Source organism: Mirounga leonina, unplaced genomic scaffold, assembly GCF_011800145.1.
Source record: "Mirounga leonina isolate KUSES-001 unplaced genomic scaffold, KU_Mleo_1.0 Mir_200, whole genome shotgun sequence".
Lineage (NCBI taxonomy): Eukaryota > Metazoa > Chordata > Mammalia > Carnivora > Phocidae > Mirounga > Mirounga leonina.
In genome coordinates, this window is record NW_023270503.1 from 3236324 (window position 1) to 3258115 (window position 21792).

General features: G+C 36.6%; 1 protein-coding gene across 1 annotated transcript in view; it reads right to left on the bottom strand.

Annotated features, from left to right (window-relative positions):
* Positions 1-1126: 1126 nt before the first annotated feature.
* CPD (carboxypeptidase D) overlaps positions 1127-21792 on the bottom strand; it is an 84634-nt gene continuing 63968 nt past the window's right edge. The window contains exons 12-21 of the mRNA XM_035027647.1: positions 18941-19264; positions 16995-17190; positions 14269-14404; positions 13227-13358; positions 12331-12426; positions 12164-12228; positions 8422-8553; positions 7719-7904; positions 7207-7306; positions 1127-5245 (exon numbers count right to left, since the gene is read on the bottom strand). Coding sequence (XP_034883538.1) covers positions 5019-5245; positions 7207-7306; positions 7719-7904; positions 8422-8553; positions 12164-12228; positions 12331-12426; positions 13227-13358; positions 14269-14404; positions 16995-17190; positions 18941-19264 — 1594 coding nt within the window. The 3' untranslated portion in view covers positions 1127-5018. The remainder of the gene's footprint in view (positions 5246-7206; positions 7307-7718; positions 7905-8421; positions 8554-12163; positions 12229-12330; positions 12427-13226; positions 13359-14268; positions 14405-16994; positions 17191-18940; positions 19265-21792) is intronic.

Sequence of the window (21792 nt, forward strand, 5' to 3'; positions counted from 1 at the left end):
CCACAGGTAAGTAAGGCTCTTTTCACTGAATAGGCATAAATTCAATCTAATTTCATTTAAAAACAAATATGAATATGAATTGGCACAATTCTAAAAACTTTACTGCCATGCTATAGACAATCTATGGGACTACATAATGGAAAATTTCATAGCTCTTTTTTTTTTTTTTTTAGTATTCATGTGTAGGGATTTCTTCTAAATTAAAATGACCACCTACCTGTAAACAGATCTTCGTTTGTTCATATATTTGGTACAATACCTTTCTTTCTTCTTTCAAAAGATCAGAAAACAGCAAATGAAGGAAAATGATCCTGGTTACCACGGGCATTCAATTCTGAGTCAAGTATTATATCAATACAATCCTATTGGGTATTATTCCTTAACTGGTAGAGAAAGTAAGACTTAGAGAACGTGAAGAAACCTATACAATGCAAGCTCACATAGGAAGCAAGTGGGAGAGCCGAGAATCAATCACAGATGGGGCCAACTCCAATGTCCGTGTTTGAATTTCCATGTTATAGTTCCGCTCCAGCAGAGATGTTCTTTTTAGAGGAACCAACCACAATGGAAGTACAGCTTTATCCTCATTTCTATTTCTCTGGTCTGGACTATGAGTTCCTTGTCAGCAGAGCCCGTCTTTTTACGTAACTTCACTTTCCCTGTTCCTATTGGACCCAAGGGTATCAACAAAAACTCAAAGGGGATGGTGAAATCATCACCACTGTGCCTAACGCCGTAGGACACATTATAGAATGTGTCTTCTTTGGAAAAAGGACAAAATTTTTAACAAACAGGTTTGAAATGTGCACATAAACTTTTCAATGGCCCGTTTTGTGGTGTTTGTTGGGGAGTGATTGGACATGTATCAATCTAGCTGAGCCACAAACAGAAAGAACTCTGACTACTATATGATGTGATTATTTCAGAAACAGCTTTCTTTTGAGTCAATTCATGAAGACAAAAACACTCTACAGGTGACACTCTGTATTCCTAGCCTGGTACTATTTTTCCCCTAGTATAGGTAGGAAAACGAAATACATAACTTTCAAATTGAGACAATAGTTTTTTCTTGTCTATTGCTTTTGAAAAAAGGTTATAAGACAAAACACAAAGAAAGACAAACATCATAAAATAACTTTTATACAGGATTAGTAGATCTGTTTACATATAAAAAACAGAAAGGACCTCATTACAATTAGATTTCACATAAATTACACAGATTGACTTTTTAAAACTACTATTCAACTTCATTTAAAGTCCCTTTTAAAAATTTCATTTTGAAGGCACAATGCATGACATAAACCAAAGACTGAAGCACTTGAGAGGAACGAGTGTTGGGCACCTCATATAAATAGCTATAGAATTGTTCTGGAGCCTGGGAATGTCACTCTGAAAAGATGGAGAGGTGAAACGTTTATTTTTACTCTGAGCATAAAAAAATACCATTATGTCATACCTCCAGAAAATCTGCAGCATGGCCAGCATAGAATGTAGCTAGTACATTCATGTTATGCCATTTATAAAAGTCACAAACATACATATTTACATAATTTATATCCAATTGCCTTAAAATGATAGCCTGTTTTCAAATTTCATAATATGTTCTGTCTAATCAAAATCAACTAGGACAACATTCTGAAAATCAGGTGGAATATTAATTATTGCTAAAGATTGGAGAAATGGGTGTTGGGAGATGTTTCTTTATGAACTGGAAATCCATGTTTAGTTGACATTAATCAAAGGCCCTAATTACCCCAAAGAATCTGCTATAGTTAAAACAAATCAGAAACTCAAAGAATTACCAAAAAGTTGCTAGGTAGAAAGTCACTGAACATCAACCACAGCGGAATTTTTTGTAGTAACAATAAAGTTGCTATCTTTAAAAACAATTCTACCAGAGAACCGTAGGCGGGGCACCATCACAGCATTCATAGCCAAGAAGCTTTTAATACAGCAGGGACAAAACCTGGCAACAAGTGCATTTCTGGCAACAAGAAGAGAAAACTATTTACTATTGAGAATAAATGGAAATGGAGGAGCAGGTCATGGTTACTGAGTAACCTGGTATTAGCTCAGAAACACAATAAGCTCAGGCATTAAGGACTACCTTTTATTTATTTGTCAAATCATAATTATTTTTAAGTTCAATATTCGTTAATTCAGCAAATCCATCCAGGTGAAAATTACCAAAGATTAACCAATCAATCACACTGGGCCAAATATACATTATGTTTCCTTTCTGGAGGATGACAAAGTCCCCAAGCAAATTCCCTCCAGTGAGAATTGCAAGCATTTCTCAACTGGACAGGATCCCAAACACTAAGCAAGTGTTCAGCAAAATACATCAAAAACAAAAGGTCTCTCCATCTGAAATTAACTTGAGTTCATCTTATCGGACTGCATAACCAGTACAAGTACATTTACACAGGCAGACACTTTGAAAATTACCTACTCAATCACTTTGCTTTTATTAAGGAGCTGGGAAGGAAGAAGGCTTACAAACTGATCACCAGGACAAAAAAACATGCCTTGTGAGTAAAGAAAGGCACAACTCAGATTTGGGCAAATTTCTTAATACTGTGATACTTACTTGCCTCCATGACTCCAAGGCAATGGAAAGTCTCTAGGAGAAACACTGAAGAAATGCATTCCCCATTCCATATGGCTTCAATGCCTTAAGCGGTTAATGTGGTCTAAGATTAGATCCACAAATAAAAGACAAAGCAGGGCTGAGAACACAATCTTAGTAGTCATGATCCTATACATTCATGTTCATAGCTAACACAGGCTGAGAAGGTCTTATTTTCCAGAGCAATGCATGATTTAGAAACTCATTAAAGATTCAAGATTTATAGCAGAATTTGGTTTTACTTTCAGGAAAAATTACTAAAAGAACTATCTGTATGTTCATTTCTAAAAAAAATTGTATACATGCTTAAAGACATGGACTCCAGCCACTGTGATGAACAGTTAAAGACATGGTTAATTCAAAAGAGAAATGAATTTAAAAGGCACCCTCTAGTGAAGACCAATGCTAATAAAGTAAAGACTGTCACGCCAACTTTGTTTCATTTCTAGCTGCAATGTCCCAAGCAGGGCCAGCCACTCAGCCCTTTGTTGGTTTTGACTTTGCACTCTTAAAAGTAAAGCTAAAAAGAGCAATGCCACCACATCACCCCCTTAAAGAAAATGTAAAGTATTATTAGAAGACATTAAATCATGTCTATTTCATTAAGTATTAGCTGTGTATGTGGTGGGGTGAGAGTGGGTGGCAAGGGCTCAAAATTTAGAGTTGTTAATAATAGGATTAATATCAAAATGGCTTAACCTTGAACCACCCAAATTTATCACAGATACTCACTAACAAATGTCATGATCTCATTATTCCTGCTAAACCAAATCTCTTTATATAAAGCCACTTTGGGCGCATTCCTCAAAAAACTTGGAATGACCTACACGGGTGGTAAACCACTCCATATGAAGGCTTTGGGATGATTGATACATTAATGGATATAGAATACAATTTGAAAAGATGAGAGCAAGTTTTTTGATCCCCTGATTTAGTACAAATTCAGCAGCAACTTGGCCATTAAAAACATTCAAAGGTATTAAACCATTAGATCATTGGTAAGACTCATACTTACAAAAAGCATCAATTCCATTGAAAAGCATGATATGACAGACACAGTAAAAGAAAATCTTTCAGGTCTTTGCAATAACCTGAGTGGCAGTGAAGATGATACTTTCTCACCACAGTGTTACAGAACACGGTAGTCCATAGTTCACATTTTTTTTTTTTAATAGAGAGAGCCATATTTAAATGCTTTCAATTGAACTTTTAACAAAACTAGTTGATCAAAAAGAGACTGTCAAATGAAACATTAGGACAAAGAACCCAATCACTTGCAGAGGCCTCTATGAATAAGACTGGCCAAGCTATTTCAGTAACAGTAGGATATCCGTAGGCTTGAACTGGAGCATGAACTGTAGATATTTTGTGTTCAAATGTCGGTTAAAGAATGTGCAAGTAGGTCTCTTCCACACTTCCATATATTTTCAGTAGAATTCAGATCTTGTACATTGCCGGGTCATCTGAAAGCCATAAGTGTACAACACAGAAAAAGGTTCAAATTTAGGAAATATGAAAGAATTAGGCATTCCTAGAATAAACTAGTGCTTCACAGATAAAAAGCAGCAGCACCTGTGGGATTTTTAAAAGTTGAAAGATATGCGACACAAGTTTTAGCTTTTGGTAGATCTCCCTCTCAGTTCTATTCAAATGGACATTTAGATCTTTTACAACAAAGTCAACAAGTTCTCCCTTAAAATGGGGGTATTTAGAACTTTGCTAAACCTTATAAGAGAGGTAGTGAAATCCTGCTTAAAGCATAGCCCACCAGTTCTGATCTAACCTTGGAACAAGTAGAAAGCCAAATGCGGAAGCCCATTTATTCATTTCCTAATATTATATATATTTAAAAATCAATCCAGCCTCCATTAAACCTGAATAAGAGAAAACTCCAGCTATTTAATAACTAGAGGAAAGTACTTCTCAGTAGGTTGAGAAAACCTTGAGTTTTTAAAGCTTTATGTCAGATTCTGACTGCTGTCCCTGCCTAAATGTTTCTGGATTCTTTTGGCCATCTAAAATAAAGAGAAAAAGCTAAAGCCACTAGTAAACACCTGATGTGCAAAATATAACATCCACTAGTTGGCTTTATGCAGTTATAACACAAGCTCCAAACAGCTCATCTTAAATTAAAAAGAAAAACAAAGTGGCTGTCCCATTTCTGCTGCATAAATAGAAAGCAGATCTTTTTTTTTTTTAAGGTAAGAGTACTTAAAGGAGGGGAAGTTCAAAACTGCCAGCCAAATTCACAGAGAATACAAATTTAGCAAGTTAACTCCCCAAAGCTCTTTGAAGAAGCAAGAGAGTCTCTCTTCTTAATGCAGTGTCTCCCAAAAGGAACTGTAATTTTGCTTGGTACTTATGCTGGGAGATGTGCGAAGTCTGTGTTTCAATGTTTGCTAGAATATAACGTTTCTTCTTCAGTGTCCGTTTCATCCTGGAACTCATGGCTTAAGAGGGACTTCTTGGAGCCTGTTGACATCATGCGAATTTCATCTTCATACTCATCATGATGCTGCCTGAGCCGATGAAAGCCATCCTTGTGTCTGTTAGACTTGATTGAGCAGATGCACCAAATAATGCAAGCTGTTAGGATCAATGCTGACATGGTGGCGCCTGCCAAACAAAATCACCATGTGAGTGGTGTTCCACTTTAAGAATATAAATAAGCTGCTTACAGGGACACTTTCTATGATATGGCCTTTATTTATTTTATTTTTATTTCATGCACTTAGAAACACTTTTATTATTACACAGGCAGTAGATGTTTACTATGCAAAATTAGAAAAATACAGATAAGCAAAAACACCAAAAACCCAAACCAAAACTCCACATCACATCTCCATTAACCAGAGATCATTTTTAACAACTCTGGTGAATATTTTTCAGAGCTTTCTTCATGCATATGTATGTATATGCATATTTTTCTTTTACCACAATGAAACCAAACTGTCTACTGTTCTACAACTGGCTCTGTATCAGTGACTTCTATGGATCCTTTCCAGTAAATTTTACCTCATCCCAAACCCCTCATTTATTCAAAATATTTATACATAGGTTATCAAAATAAGAGTCTCAGTAACAGAAAATAATAAACCCATAATAAAAATTAAGTTCATGACAGCAAATGGGTGGGAAAGCCAGATTTAAACCATTGCTGACTCCTAGCTCCTATGTTTCTAACCACTAAGTTATTCACCCTTTATCTGGTTCAAGCTAATATTCTCTACTTTAAACACTCCACAACAGACTCTATGATTTGACCATGTTTCCAATATACTATTCTCTATTAACTAAGAATCTCTCCCCCACACACCCTATACTTAAACTTGGTTATTTTGGTCAAGTCCAAATTGCACTTTAGAAATGCACCAAGGGGGGAAAATCGGAGGGGGAGACAAACCATGAGAGACTATGGACTCTGAGAAACAAACTGAGGGTTCTAGAGGGGAGGGGGTTGGGAGGATGGGTTAGCCTGGTGATGGGTATTAAACCGGGCACACTCTGCATGGAGCACGGGGTGTTATGCACAAACAATGAATCATGGAACACTGCATCAAAAACTAATGATGTAATGTATGGTGATTAGCATAACATAATAAAATAAAAAGAAGAAAAGAGGGGCGCCTGGGTGGCTCAGTTGGTTGGGCGACTGCCTTCGGCTCAGGTCATGATCCTGGAGTCCCGGGATCGAGTCCTGCATCGGGCTCCCTGCTCGGCAGGGAGTCTGCTTCTCCCTCTGACCCTCCCCCTTCTCATGTACTCACTCTCTCTCATTCTCTCTCTCTCAAATAAAAATAAATAAATAAATCTTTAAAAAAAAATAAAATAAAAAGAAGAAAAGAAATGAACCAAGGTTCTCTGTGTCAAAAAGATACAATATAGCAGAGCACTTATTATTTTACTACATTTTTTTTCCCTTTCTAACCTTTCAGTAATTCAAGGTATGGCACAAATTAATCCTGGAGAAAACAAATATATCCTCTTTCCATGATCTTAAAAAAATAACTATAAGTCGAAGTCCAAGGGACTTACGATCTTAATATAAAGCAAATGATTCATTCAGTCAACAACTCTTCACTAAGACCCACTACATGCCAACCATGGTCCTAGGTGCTGGAGATGTAGATAAACTCCCTGTCCTCTCAGAGTGTTTATATTTTAGTGGGAAAGATCAAATATAGACAAGTAAGTGACCAAATATATAATACAATGTTAAGCGGTAGTAAGTTCTATAATAAAAAAAAAATGGGGTGGAGAGAGTGACAGGGGTGCTATTTTAGCTAGGGTGATCAGGGAAGACCGCTCTGTCGAGGTGACATTTGAGTACAGACCTGAAAATGTGAGGGAGCAAGCCATGAGAATATATGGGTGACCAGTATTAGAAGAAAAGTGATTAGCTTCAGGTGATGGGGAGGTGATCTACTCTCAAACTAAAATGTCAGAACTGGCTTTATTTATTTTTTATTTTTTTCAAATTTTTATTTAAATTCTACTTAGTTAACATATAGTACAATATTGGTTTCAGGAACAGAACTGGTTTTCACTTCAACTACTGAAAATTTAAATTTCTTTACCTGATACAGTTACCACAAGCTCCCTTGGCAAACCAAATATCCGGTTATCTGTGTCAAAGACTATTACCACAGAACTAGCTGCATCATGATGCACAAAGACCTAGAGGGATAAAGTGCAAGAATCATGAAAAAGTTTACTTTTCATACAATATACAACTTTTCATACAGTATAAAGTGCAAGAATTTCATACAGTATACAACTTTTCATACAATATAAAGTGCAAAAATTATGAAAAAGTTTACTTTTGATACAACTTTTCACACAATATACTTAAGGTATATTGTATCCCAGAAATATTCCTAAGGCCTTTATACTAAACCAAGGAGAGGAGTCACTGTCCTCAGAGGTATACAAAATGGTATAAAAATTTCCCTTTTGTCGCTGAAGGAAAGATATCATAATCAAGAGCTGGTTACACATCTTATTTCTTCCTCATGAGAGTTTCAAAATAAAATGGAAATACCATTAAGATTAAGAATTTACATGATACTACTAAACTTGACTTTCTTACCTGGGAATGTTGTTGCTGGTACCCATCAGCGATGGCATTGATGTTATGGACGCCTGGGGCTAACAGCACATGGAAATAGCCTCCTTCTTTTGTGTGCACCTTTATTCCTTCATTGAGTACAATGACTGCTTTAGAAATTGGTTTTCCAGTTTTATCTTTAACAAAACCATGGACTCCCTTGTGAACCTGTAAAAAATATTCAAAATATAGATTTGTTACAATATTCTCAGGGCAATAGCTTGAGCCATGACAAAAACAATGAACAAACGAAGCCACAACAAAACCCCCCCATAAAACTAGCTTGTTGGTCCTTCCCCACTGACTCTGGCCTCGTTTGCTACGCATTCCTTGCTTCAGAGCACAGAGCTGACATAAGGGAACTCTGATACAGTCAAAGCCTGAAGGGTTAGGACCCAAACCTTCTGATGTCTTGAGGACTGACTTTCCACCACAGCACACTCTCTCTGCATGATATTCAACGAGAAAATGTGCAACACCTCACAGGATTAAATCACGGCAGATTCCAAGTATGTGAAATCGCGGCACCTATTTAAGGTGGTAGAAATTCAACAAAACTCTTTCTATATATATTTTTAAAGACAAGAGTATAAATTATTGGTAAAAGATTAAGGAAATGTTTTGATAAAGCTTTTCGCTGAACATACTGCTGGGATGCGCTGCCAGTTGGAAGGGAAAGGCTCACCTCCACCAACATGCTAAGAAGAGACCTCTTATTTTCCGCCCACAGGGAAGGCAGCTGTGCTGCGCTGGGGAAGTAGCAGCAGCTTGTGTAAACTGTGATTTCCGGGCAGTGGCCATAGGTGACACTGTAATCCTGCAATATAAAATTCAAAGACAGATGTAGAAAAAGTAATAAATAAAAGTAAGGAGGAGGCTGTGTCATCCAACGAATGGAACAGAAAGAAAACCTGGGGGATATAAACCAAGAATCAGTAGAGCATTTTATAGCCAGTACAAATGAACCACTCAGTATTATCATCAGTCACAAACACGGCTCTTGCTAAGAGAGTCCTTGGGACCAGGGACTAGGTCTAATCCATTGCTGTATCTCCAGGGCTTGCCATGGCGGCTGGCAGGTAGAGGGGGCTTATTAGGGTTTGTTGAATAAGTGAGTGAATAAATAAGTGCATGCAGACGGGCAGCTTCCTTCGAGACTCCGGAACTTCACAGCCGTTCCTGGAGCCTGGAGGCAGAAGCTCGAGCACCTGCCCTCTGATACCTTCACCCTGCCGGAGACAGCAGCCAATGCCTCCCGGAGGGCAATTCTCCAGGCACCGGAACTGCTTGTGTGGACGGGTTCCAAAACCTAACTTACCACCTCCCCCTACCCACCCCAAACCTGTCCTTTTTCCTTATTCAGTCAATGGTATTAACTCATGTTCTCACGCAGACATGAAATCTCTTGTCTTTGACTTCAGTTTCTCACCATCATCCATAATTTGCCAAATCCTGTCATTTCCACCTCTGCAATATCGCTGTAACTTCATCCCTTGACTCCATTCCCATTGTCGCCAGCCTAATCCAGGCCCTCATTATTTCTTGACTAGGCTATTCTACACCAGTCTCCCTGTGCCACAGTCTCTCTTTCCTCCAAACTATCTTAACCCACTGCTGAGAGATTAATTTTTCCACAGCACAGTTCCGATCATGTTACTATATATCTGCTCAAACCTTCAGTGGCTTCCCATTCCTTACTAAAACAAAGTATTCAGAGCCCCAAACTCTCTTTCCATTCTTGTCTTCTGCTGCTCTCCATTACACCTCCTGTTCTAACTGAACTAGAATGCTTATTGACCTCTGCCCATACTGCTTTTTCTTTCTGGAATGTTCTGCCTCACCATCTCTACATCCCAAATGCCATTTCCTCTATGAAGAGAACACTATATCTCTGACTAGGTGTAATCTTTTCTGTCTTTAATTTCTCATGGCACACTAAGAGTTGCTCTCCCTGAGGTCAAATCAATTAATTCTGTAACATAGTTATTTGTACAGTGGGATAGGAAATACATTTTATTTATCACTAGTAGAGCAAAGTGCCTCACACGTAGTAAGTTCTTAGTAAATAAAGGAGGGAAGGCAGGCAGAGATGAGAATGAGGTCAAATTTCTAGTTGCACATGTTAATGAAATGATGAGCTAACCACCCACCTGCTAACAACTCCTTACTAATTTGAAGTGGATGGACAACCAATTAAAATATTATCCAAAAGAAATTAAAGAAGACCTAAGTAAATGGAAAGACGTAACTGAGTTCATGAAGAGGAAGACAATATTATTGAGATGTCAATATAACCCAAAGTGATCTACAGATTCAACAAACCCTTAACAAAATTCCAAAAGCATTCTTTGAAAAGAAAGACAGAAAGACAGGAAGACAGAAAGAAAGAGACAGATGGGAAGAAAGAAAGAAAAGAAAAGAAAAGAAAAGAAAAGAAAAGAAAAGAAAAGAAAAGAAAAAAGAAAGAAAGAAAGAAAGAAAGAAAGAAAGAAAGAAAGAAAGAAAGAAAGAAAGATCAATCCTCAATTCAAATGGAATTGCAAGGAGCCTTGAAAAGCCAAAAACAACCTTGAAAAATAAAAAGGTTGGAGTACTTACACTTATTAATTTCAAAACTTACCACAAAGCTACAGCAATCAAACAGGGATATTGGGAGAAGAACAGATATAAATACCAATGAAATAGAATTGAGAGTACAGAAAAAAACCCATACATCTATGGTCAATTGATTTTTGACAAGGGTGCCAAGACCACTCAATGGGGGGAAAAAGTAGTCTTTTCAACAAATGGTGCTTGGACAATTAATTAGATTTTCACATGCAAAAAAACGAAGTTGAACCCCTACTTCCCATCATATACAAAAATCAGCTTAAGATGTATCAATGATCTAAATACAAGAGCTAAATACATAAAACTCATAGAAGAAAACATGGAGGTAAATCTTCATGACCTTGGATTTGGCTATGAATTCTTAGATATGACAACAAGAGCATGAGCAGCAAAAGAAAAAACAGATAAATTTGACTTCATCAAAATTAAAAACTTTTGTGCATCAAAGGGCATTATTAAGAAAGTGAAATGACAACCTACATAATGGGAGAAACTACTGGCAAATCAAACAAATGGTAAGTGTTTAACATCCAAAATAAATACAGAATTCTTATAACCCAACAACAAAAAGACAAGCAACCCAATTTAAAAATAGGCCAATAGGCAATGGAATAAAAATAAATACATAAATAAAACAGGCAGTGGAGAAACAGACATTTCTCCAAAGAAAATATACAAATGGTCAATAAGCACACGAAAAGATGCTCAACATTATTAGTCTTCAGGGAAATGCAAATCAAAACTACAATGAGTGGGGCGCCTGGGTGGCTCAGTTGTTAAGCGTCTGCCTTCAGCTCAGGTCATGATCCCAGGGTCCTGGGATCGAGCCCTGCATCGGGCTCCCTGCTCAGCGGGAAGCCTGCTTCTCCCTCTCCCACTCCCCCTGCTTGTGTTCCCTCTCTTGCTGTGTCTCTCTATCAAATAAATAAATAAAATATTAAAAAAAACAAAAACAAAAAAAAACTACAATGAATTAGCACTTCATACCTGCTATATAAAAAGGAAAATAACAAGCGTTGGTGAGGATGTGGAAAAATCGGAACCCTCATAGACTGTTGGTGGGAATGTAAAACAGTTCAGCTGCTGTGAAAAACAGTTTGTTGGTTCCTCAAAAAGCTAAACATAGAATTCGGACATGACCAGCAATTCCACAGCTAGGTATGCAACCCCAAAGAATTGAAAACAGGGGTTCAAACTTACAATTGTACACAAATGTTCATTGCCTGTTATTCTCAATAGCCAAAAGGCAGACACATCTTAAGTGTCCATCAACAGATGAACTGATAAACAAAATGTGATATACATACAATAGAACATTATGCAGCCATAAAAAGGACTGGAGTACTGATACAGGCTAACAAAATAGATGAACCCTGAAAACATTACGCTAAGTGAAAGAAGCCAGGCACAAAAGGACAGATATTGTATGATTCAGCTTACAAGAAATATCTAGAATAGGCAAAAACATAGACCCAGAAAGTAAAGAGGTTACCAGGAGTTGGGGCTTACCAGCAGAATCAGGAGTTACTGCTTAGCGGATTGCAGTTTCTGTTCGGGGTGATAAAAAAGCTTTGGAAATAGATGGCTTAGAATGATGATGATTGCACAATAGTTCAATGTAATTAATGTCACTGAATTGTACAAGAATGATTACAATGGCAAAACAAAAAAAGTGCTGTCAGAGGTTGAAGGCTGTCTTGTCAAGAAAGCCATGAAGCAGATGCCATTCACTTTGATTATATCAGAAAAGTCACCTATTCTGTTGCTCAATGGCCAATAATTATAATTCTATTTTCACTGTATTCTATAGAGCATACCTTCATGCTGCCCAGATGACTATGCCATTCTGCTCCACGCATTACACCTCCTGGGATATTCTCATCTATAAAAGCATCGAGAGATACAGGATCAACAAGACCTTAAGGTAAGACACCCTCTATCCCCAAAAGCAGCAACGATAACAAGGGGTATGGAAAATACCTACCTGATTTATTTGGGCAACTGGGCTGTCCCATATGCATGGATGGATGGTTATTTGCATAAAGAGATGCCAAATGCTTCAGAGTCTCTTTGTTTTCCACTATAAAAAGAAAAATTCAGAAGTTGGAGAAATCCAAAAGATTTTACTCCAAGTTCAACTTCATGGATACAAAAGTCATCTTTTTCTCCTTCTAGTAAATCTTATACCCCACTGAAGTTTCTCGAGGAGTTATTATAATTAACTACATGGTTCTTTTTAGTCCAGGATAATCAGACAAAGAAGATCTACACCTTCCTTATATTAAAAGGTAAAAAAAAATGGTTAGTTTACACAAGAGCCTACCACACTAAAATACAAACTTGTTTTGGTTTTACTACATTCTAGGACAATTGTGGCCTAATGACAATATTTCTTTTAGGCTGCACTGAAAACAACACAAACTCCATATACAATGGTCCCATAGAGATTCAACAAGCAATTGTTAATCTCATCTTAAGTGCAACCAGTCAGTCAAGGTTTAAAGCAGGGGAGGGCAATTCTGTATTGTTAATATTTGGTTACATATAATAATGAGTTTCTTGAGGTAGGCAATGTGTCTTATTCACTTTTGCATTCCCAATGTTTACAGACATAATAATTGTTCAATAAATGCTTGTGAACTAAACTGAACAAATGTGACAAGATGGCTACATGCAATAAAGCTAGCTCATCTTTAGATCTGACCTCTCTCCTCCAAGTAACTAAGCTGTTGATATATGTACAACCTTCCTATGTTGGTTATTTGCTCATGGAGTGTGCGCAAATGCTCACGATTTTTAAAAAATTTAGAAGGGACATTACCTAATTGGAATTTCCTATCTAAGCTTGAATACTATATAATAAACTGACATTCTACATACCTGTTTGTACTGGTTTGTCATATGGGTATGTGACCAGCACTGAACCACCATCTAAAGCAACAGAAAGGCTGAAGTCCTGTTTTTGAATCAAATTTTCAATGATGGCTTTAGTCTCAGGCTGGGAGGCATTATCTAAAAAACATAAAAGTTGAATATAAAATATCAAGTATTAAAATTTTAGTATGAATAGCTAATAAAATATTCTGTACATGAACACAATCAGCAGCTAATTTAAAAAACCTGTATATAAATACTTTATTACTCCACAAGCCACTATCTCAACAGCATAAAAGATACACTCTAGAAGGCAGATTATCTTGAGTTTTATACACTTCAAAGGTTAACGATCTAAGGAAATTTAAGAAAATTCTTATCGGACACAAAAAGGGATGGATATGTCCTCTTTTAAAAAATAATATCGAGAATATATAACCTATCTTTGAAAGAAAATAAAGTTTTCAGAAATCAGGATGTTTTCCATAGTGCTGTTTGCAAGAGCAAAAAATTAGAAAGAAACTAAATGTCCATTAGTAGGAAAATTGTTGAATAAACTAGACTGTTAACAGCATACTAAGATGTCATTAATAAGAATATGTTAGAGATCTATAAGTACTGAAATGGAAAGATATCAGTGATATACTCAGTGAAAAAAGTTGCAGAACAATATGTATAGTTGATGATCCTATTTAAGTCAATAAGAAAGACTCCATCAAATCAATATACACATACACCATGTGTGTGCACGTGTGTACATGTGTATACATGTATATGGGGGATAGAGAGAGAAAATATACCTATCTGTATGGCTAGTGATGGAACCCCTCCAATATTATTGATTGAATTTCTAAGAAAAAACTTGAATTACTTTTACAAATGATAAAGGAGAAAAATTTGACAAGTTTCTAGCTTGTCATTTATACTTTTTATGTACAACCTAGAGCGAAAGTAACCCCATTACTCATCTACACACTCTATCAATCTCCTAGTAAAGAAAAATAAGATTATCTGCAAAGTACTTTAACGGCCTAAAAATTAGGCTTACTTGTGAAGTCTGTATCCAAGTCTTTGCCATGAGCATTTGTTTGTCCTCTCTTTGAAGTACAGTCTTTCTCTTGTGCCCTCTCTCGCCCATCTGGATTTAGAGAAGGGACAATCACAATTCTAGTCCTGTCAACCAGCTAAAACAGAAAGAGAAATCAGTTAGCTCTATGTGGAATCCTAAGATACCCTCCCATGCCTCAAACAGAAAGTCTTTCTTGTTTTAAACAGACTTAAAAGGTAGGACTAAAAATAGATAGATAGATAGATAGATAGATAGATAGATAGAAAATTATAGATAGAAAATTCTCTCTTGCTCCAAATAAATTTAAAAAGAAATGAAAAATTATTGCACAACTAATATTCCTAGAGACCTCCTGATGACTTACAAAGGGGTCAGAAACCACTGCCTGCAGGCTAAGTCCAGCCAGCTGCTTGCTATTGTAAATAAGGTTTTATTGGCACACCACCACGCCCATTCATATGACTGTTTTTGTGCTGCAATGGCAGACTTGAATAGTTGCAGCACAGAACAGCTGTCCCACAAAGCCTAAAATATATACTATTCGTCCCTTTATAGAAAACGCTTGCTGACCACTGGCTAAAACCAATAATAATAGACTATATTTTCCAGATTAGAAACTGAAATTCGTAGTCTAACAAACATCAGTGTATGTCTGGAAACAATGAGACAGAAAAGTTGAATCAGCAAGAAAATGAAGTAGATATTTGTCTTCCTCATAATAATTTCTCCTCTGGATAATCCATAGGCATCAATACCTACATATGCAACATCAACTAAGTTCTGATATACTTCATCCTAGATATTTCTGATAGTAAATCAGAATAAATGATGCCTGGCTTATTTATTCTGTTAAAATAGGCTATAGATTGAAAATATTGGAGACCCTAAATTCATTGGTTCTTAACTTTCTCCCCTGGGAGAGAGATTTTTTTCTAAAATGTACATGCTTGGGCTTTGCTACAGGTCTCTGGGTATGTGTATATTTTCTTGAACTTGCCAGATAATTGTGACCCTTACTTATCTCGAAACAAATGGCAATCTAGAGTAAGATTACTAGCTCAAGCCTAATTAGACCAGTGAGGCAAATTCTCATAAACTAGAAGTTTTGAAATTCCTGGTAGGTATTTTACCTAGGACATATAGTCTCTTATAACCAAAGTATCAGTAGGTAGCAATATGGCCAAATAGTAGAATAACCTGAGGAGCTTTTATTTATTTATTTATTATTTATTTATTTAAAGATTTTATTTATTTGTTTGTTTGAGAGAGAGAGATAGCAAGAGAAAGAGCATGAGCAGGGCAGAAAGGGAGAAGCAGGCTCCCGGCTGAGCAGGGAGCACGATGTGGGACTCGATCCCAGGACCCTGGGATCACGACCTAAGCCAAAGGCAGACACTTAACCAACTGAGCCACCCAGACGCCCCCTAAGGAGCTTTTAAAGGAATACTGATGTCTTTGGGGATGGGGCCCAGGCATTGGTATTTTTAAAAACTTCCCAAATGTTTTTAATGCGTAGCCAGGTTTGAGAACCAGTATCCTAGATACTCTCTCATTTTTTAAGGAAAGAACAAAAAAATGTCCTTGGGATACTCCTTACAACTCACATTAAGTAATCAATACAATTTGCTTTGCTGAAAATGGTAAAATAATTTTTGGCCAAGTCTGATTTAAGTTCATCTCACCTAATCCCATAGGTGCTTTCTGATCCTAATCATGACATAAATTCTCCCCAAATTTCTTTTAGGGGAGGCAGTATGGTAAAACAAAACAGCATAGACTTTACAGTGAGACCCGCTTGGGTTTAAATCTCAGTTTTACCACATACTAGCTGTGTGACCTCCTGTAAGTTATCAAATATCTCTGCCTCAGTTTTTACATCTATAAAATGAAGATAACATAAATTGAGGATTAAATTATGATACATGTAAAGTACTTGGTGTAAGCACTTGACACACAGTAGGTATTAAACAAATATTAGTTCCTTTCCCCTTTCCTAAAGTCTATATAGACAGTGCCAATTAGTGAGTACTCTAGAAGGATGCACACTCTCTCCTTCCTTTCTCTAAGACAACACAGAACTAGGTTACTCAATCATAAGTGACCAATCCTCTGGATCAAAGTTCTTTTCTGTAGTCATGGGTGGCTAAAGTAGACAATGCCATATTGCTTTTCCTAAAATCTCTTAGCAGCCAAGATGTCCAATAATTCTAAACTCCTTAAACGAAAAGAAAAACTATTTGTCTTCCACCTCATTTTCAATATAGTATCCTAATTATAAGTAACTAGCAATGGAAGTCCCTCAAGTTATAATGTACAGAATGGTTAGTAAAGACTGGAAGAGTAATTTGACTATTAAATAAAGGAGTAAAGGATTGAATGCAAATCTTTAGTACTTTTTCTTCTATGCCTCTTAATTACACACAAAGAAATATAACAGAAAGACACTATTAACAATGCGTATAGACAAAGACGGTCCGTTTTTAAAGTGGTAATGCATTAAAAGTGCCTCTGTGTAAAATCCAACAGGAAACAGTAAGCTCTAGGCCCAACGTGGGGCTTGAACTCACAACCCGGAGATCAAGAGTTATAGGTTCTACCGACTAAGCCAGCCAGGCGCCCCTAAAAAATTTTTAATGGTGCATTCATCTCAGTGTGTGACTGAGCTTCTTCCTTCTAAAGCATGTCAAAACAGGCTCTTCTCTTACTTGAGTAACAGCTGGGTTCTTTTTGTAGTTTAGGCAGAGAAATTCTGCCAGAGCCAAAAGTAGTTCAGTTCCAACTGGAGCATTTCCATGGATACCAGCAACAAAACGGATCTTTGGTTCTTCGGGCTCAGATATGTTGGGCTTATTGGAGATTTCGAGGGACCAAATGTGACGATATTCAGAGCTCTGTCCCAAACTTTCAAAAATCAGAAACAAAAAGTCAGAAGTAATCGAGCATTATGTTAATGTTGACGTACAGATTTTTTAAAAAGACGTGAAAACAAACATAAAAAGCCTTTAAAAGTCTTTAAAGAATGAATCACTGTGTCCGAAAATTAGTTTTCCTTGGCCAAAGAAAATCAAATACAAGTGAGATATTATCAGATTTAGGAAAGAGTATGATGGGGTTCACCGTTCCTCCAAATTCAGTCATTCTCATACCATCTTCACAATATTTGCCCTACCTTCTATAATCTTAATACTACTACTTAGCTAACATATGTTTTTTAAATTAATTCACTTAAATTTTTTATTATGGAAGAATTTATATATACACAAATGTACAGAACCTTACTTTCTAAATGTAAATTAATTTACATAAATAAGATACTTTATACTTTACTATAAATGTAATAATAGTATTGCAGCAAAAATCATTTAAAGTGTTGTGCTTGCCCAAGAGCTCTGAGCTTAAGGCCCGTTTTCTTTGATACAAAGGGATATTTCCAAGAGTAATATAGAAAAAAATATTAGCATTAAATTGAGAAGGGTTAATGGAATAGAAAAATTATTGTTTTCCCATGGTTCTATTCAATGATACTTAGTGCCCATTGGTGGACCACCTAAAACTGTCTCGTGTCTCACCACTGGCAGGTGTTGCATTTTGGGGGAAAATACTTAACTAAAAAGTGCATCTTGAGTTGGAAGGTTAAAAAAACTTAAATGAACTAAGTAATGGATAGCAAAAATAATGTCCAATTTTTCGTTTACTTTAAAATAAGAAAGTCTATAAGCTCTATACGGCACTAAGATGGACAATATTAAAACCTGAATTGGGAGTTGAGGAAGAGTATTGCCAAAGGAGATATCACTCTTTGCATCTAGGAACATTATAAACCAGTATTTGAGAAGCTAAATGTACTGGTAATATTAGAAGGACCAATGAAGGAAAATGAAGTAAAAATGTCAAAGGCTAGAAAATGTTCATTAGGTATGTGGTAGAGAACTAAAATACAAAGCTCAGGGAAAAATGCAGAGTAAAGCCCACAATAGGCAGACAATAGGAATCAACAAATGAAGAAAATTATTTTCGAGTTAACTGCAACAAGACCTAAAGATTTACAATCAGGGAAAGTGAGGCAGAGCAGCCACAGAAAGTGAAGACAGTCAGCATCAGTTTTACTTAAGCCAGTACTGCATATTTTTCCAGGACCCTCAATCCCATACTGTCCCTAAGTCTTTGGGGAATAGCAACTGTCAATAGAGACTAGAGTACAGAAAATGACAGAAACCAGGCTTCCTTTTCATTTTGAAAAAAAAGAATGATCCCTGACAGGTGAGCTCTCAGTTCCAAATCTGTCCCTTGCCCTCAGCAAAATAAAACAAACTAAGTAACAGTCAGGACATGAATATGCAGCTGAGAAGTGGAGAGCGTTTTTAATTCAGTCAAAATAATCATCAGGGAGAGTAATTTTACATTTCCAGGAGGCACAGACCATCCATCGCTAATCTAACAAGTAATTCTCCTCCAATGTTCCTCATAAAATTCTCCAGAGTCAGTGTTAGAAAGATCTCTAAGCAATATGTTTCAAAATAAGTAAACTCCAATTCTCTCTATGTGCAGCTCCCAAATAAATTACAAGAACCATTCAACATGGCTTATGTTGAATGTAACTTCTTAAAAAAAAAAAGGAAAGAAAGAAAAGCAGCGAGAGGGTGGTACTTACTTGGTGAGATTTGTGATGTGTGGGTAGTTCATCACAAGTCCTCTCAGAAACTCTGATAAGTCTTTGTATGAATGGTATCGATAAAGAGCCAGATTTGAGGAGGACCGTAACATGAGGCCTTCCAAACCGTTCTCAGCCGAAAGGTCTTTAATTAAAGTTTCAAACTCTTTAGTAGTTGGATCACTGACATCATCAGTGTTGGTGCTATCCCCCTTTCCTTTCTTTGATTCATTGCTTGAATCCGCTGAAGATCGAACAAGGGTGAAGTTGACCTGAATAGCACCCTCACTCTTCACAGTCACATTCTTGGTAACTGGATTATACCTGTAATAAAGGAGAGATCAGAGCCAGGCTTCTGCAGTGGGAATACCCAGGCCTTGGGGAAACAGAAGTCTGCAGAGGATACGTGAATCCTTGAGATAAATACTCTGAGAGTCAAATATGTAACTTTGTGATAATTTATTATTTGTTTTAAACATTAATTAACAAAGAACAGACATGGGTAGACTGTAAAATGTGAATGAATTTTTAAGATTAAGTATATGACTACAAAAGAAGTTCATACTTGCAGTAAATACCCCATGTCTCCTGGAATCTGAGTTCACTTGTCTGTCATCAGAGTGTATGGCTGGGAAAATTTGAGAGGTACTAACTTAGGACATTATCTACCAAATGCATGATTCCTAGCCTATTTTTCAGATATCTTGCTGTTTGTTTGTTTGTTTTTTTAACGATTTTATTTATTTATTTGACAGACAGAGAAAGATAGCAAGAGAGGGAACACAAGCAGGGGGAATGGGAGAGGGAGAAGCAGGCCTCCCACTGAGCAGGGAGTCCGACACGGGGCTCGATCCCAGGACCCCAGGACCATGACCTGAGCCGAAGGCAGATGCTTAACGACTAAGCCACCCGGGCGCCCCTTGTTTTTCTAATATTATGCCAAAATGGAAGAAAAACAGAAAAGATCTCATTTCTCATTAGTTGAAGTTCTAATCCATCCATTTTACAGACCATTAGATATTTGAAATCATTTTTTTTTAAAAGGTAGCAGTAACTATAAATGTTTTCATGTACTTACCCTTACTTCAATTTAATGTCCAAACTAACTCTTCTGAAATAAGATAGCTAGTAAGGGGAGGGGAAAATATCCACTGTTAACATCTACACTTATTAAAACACAAAAAAGAAAACTACAAGAGGGTAAAAATGGTAAGTTTCAAATTAAACAGGTGTTTTGTAAAGGATGGGGAAGATAAAGAAAATTAAGTTTTTTCCAAAGAAAAAGTCGTAAGTTCATTTTCTCTTTTTGAGTAAATATGTCTTTGTAGAAATAAACTTATAAAAAAAGATGAAAATTACCTTTCTTAGAGAATTAGAAATAAGAAAGAAAATTTCACCACAACAATACCTCAACATAATAAAGGCCATATATGAAAAACCCACAACTAACATCATACTCAATGGTGAAAAGCGGCGAACTTTTCCTCTAAAATCAGGAACAAGACAAGGATGTCCACTCTTGCCACTTTTATTCAACATACTACTAGAAGTCCTAGCCACAGCAGTCAATCAATCAAACAAACAAAAGAAATAAGAGGCATCCATATTGGTAAAGAAGTTAAACTGTCACTACTTGCAGATAACATGATATTGTACGTAGATATTCCTAAAGGCTACCCCAAAATCTACTAGAAGTAATGAATGAATTCAGAAAGTTGCAGGATACAAAATACCCAGAAATCAGTAGCATTTCTATACATTAATAACAAAATAGCAGAAAGAGAAATTAAGAAAATAAGTCCATTTACAATTGCACCAAAAAGAATAAAACTTAACCAAAGAGGTAAAAGACCTTTACTCTGAAAACTATAAAACACTGATGAAAGATACTGAAGATGGCACAAATTGAAAGATATTCCATGCTCATGGATTGGAAGAATATTGTTAAAATGTCCATTCTACCTAAAGCACTCTGCAAATTAAAAACATTTTTTCAGGCGCCTGGGTGGCTCAGTTGGTTAAGCGACTGCCTTCGGCTCAGGTCATGATCTCAGGGTCCTGGGATCGAGCCCCATGTTGGGCTCCCCGCTCAGTGGGGAGTCTGTTTCTCCCTCTCCCTCTGCCTCTCCTCCTGCTTATGTTCTCTATCTCTCTGTCTCAAATGAATAAATAAAAATCTTAAAAAAAAAATACCAACAGCATATTTCATAGAACTAGAACAAAGAGTATTAAAATTTGTATGGACCACAAAAGACCCCGAATAGCCAAAGCAATCTTGAAAAAGAAAAACAAAGCTGGAGGCATCACAATTCTAGATTTCAAGGTATACTGCAAAGCTGTTGTAATCAAAACAGTATGGCAGTGGCACAAAAATGGAACAGAATAGAGAGCCCAGAAATAAATCCATACATAGTCAATTAATCTATGACAAAAAAGGGCAAGAATATACAATAGGGAAAAGGTAATCTCGTCAATAAATGGTGCTGGGAAAACTGGACAGCTACAATGCATAAGAATGAAACTGGACCATTTCCTTACAGCATACACATAAATAAACTCAAAATGGATGAAATACCTAAATGTGAGACCTGAAGCCATAAAAGAAATCCTAGAAGAGAACAGAGGTAGTAATTTTTCTTATATTGGCCATAGAAGCATTTTTCTAGATATGTCTCCTAAGGCAAAGGAAACAAAAGCAAAAATAAACTATTGGGACTACATCAAAGTAAAATGCTTTTGCACAGTGAAGGAAATCATCAACAAAACAAAAAGGCAACCTACTGAATGAGAGAAGATATTTGCAAATGATATACCCAATAAGGGGTTAATATCCCAAATATATAAAGAACTCT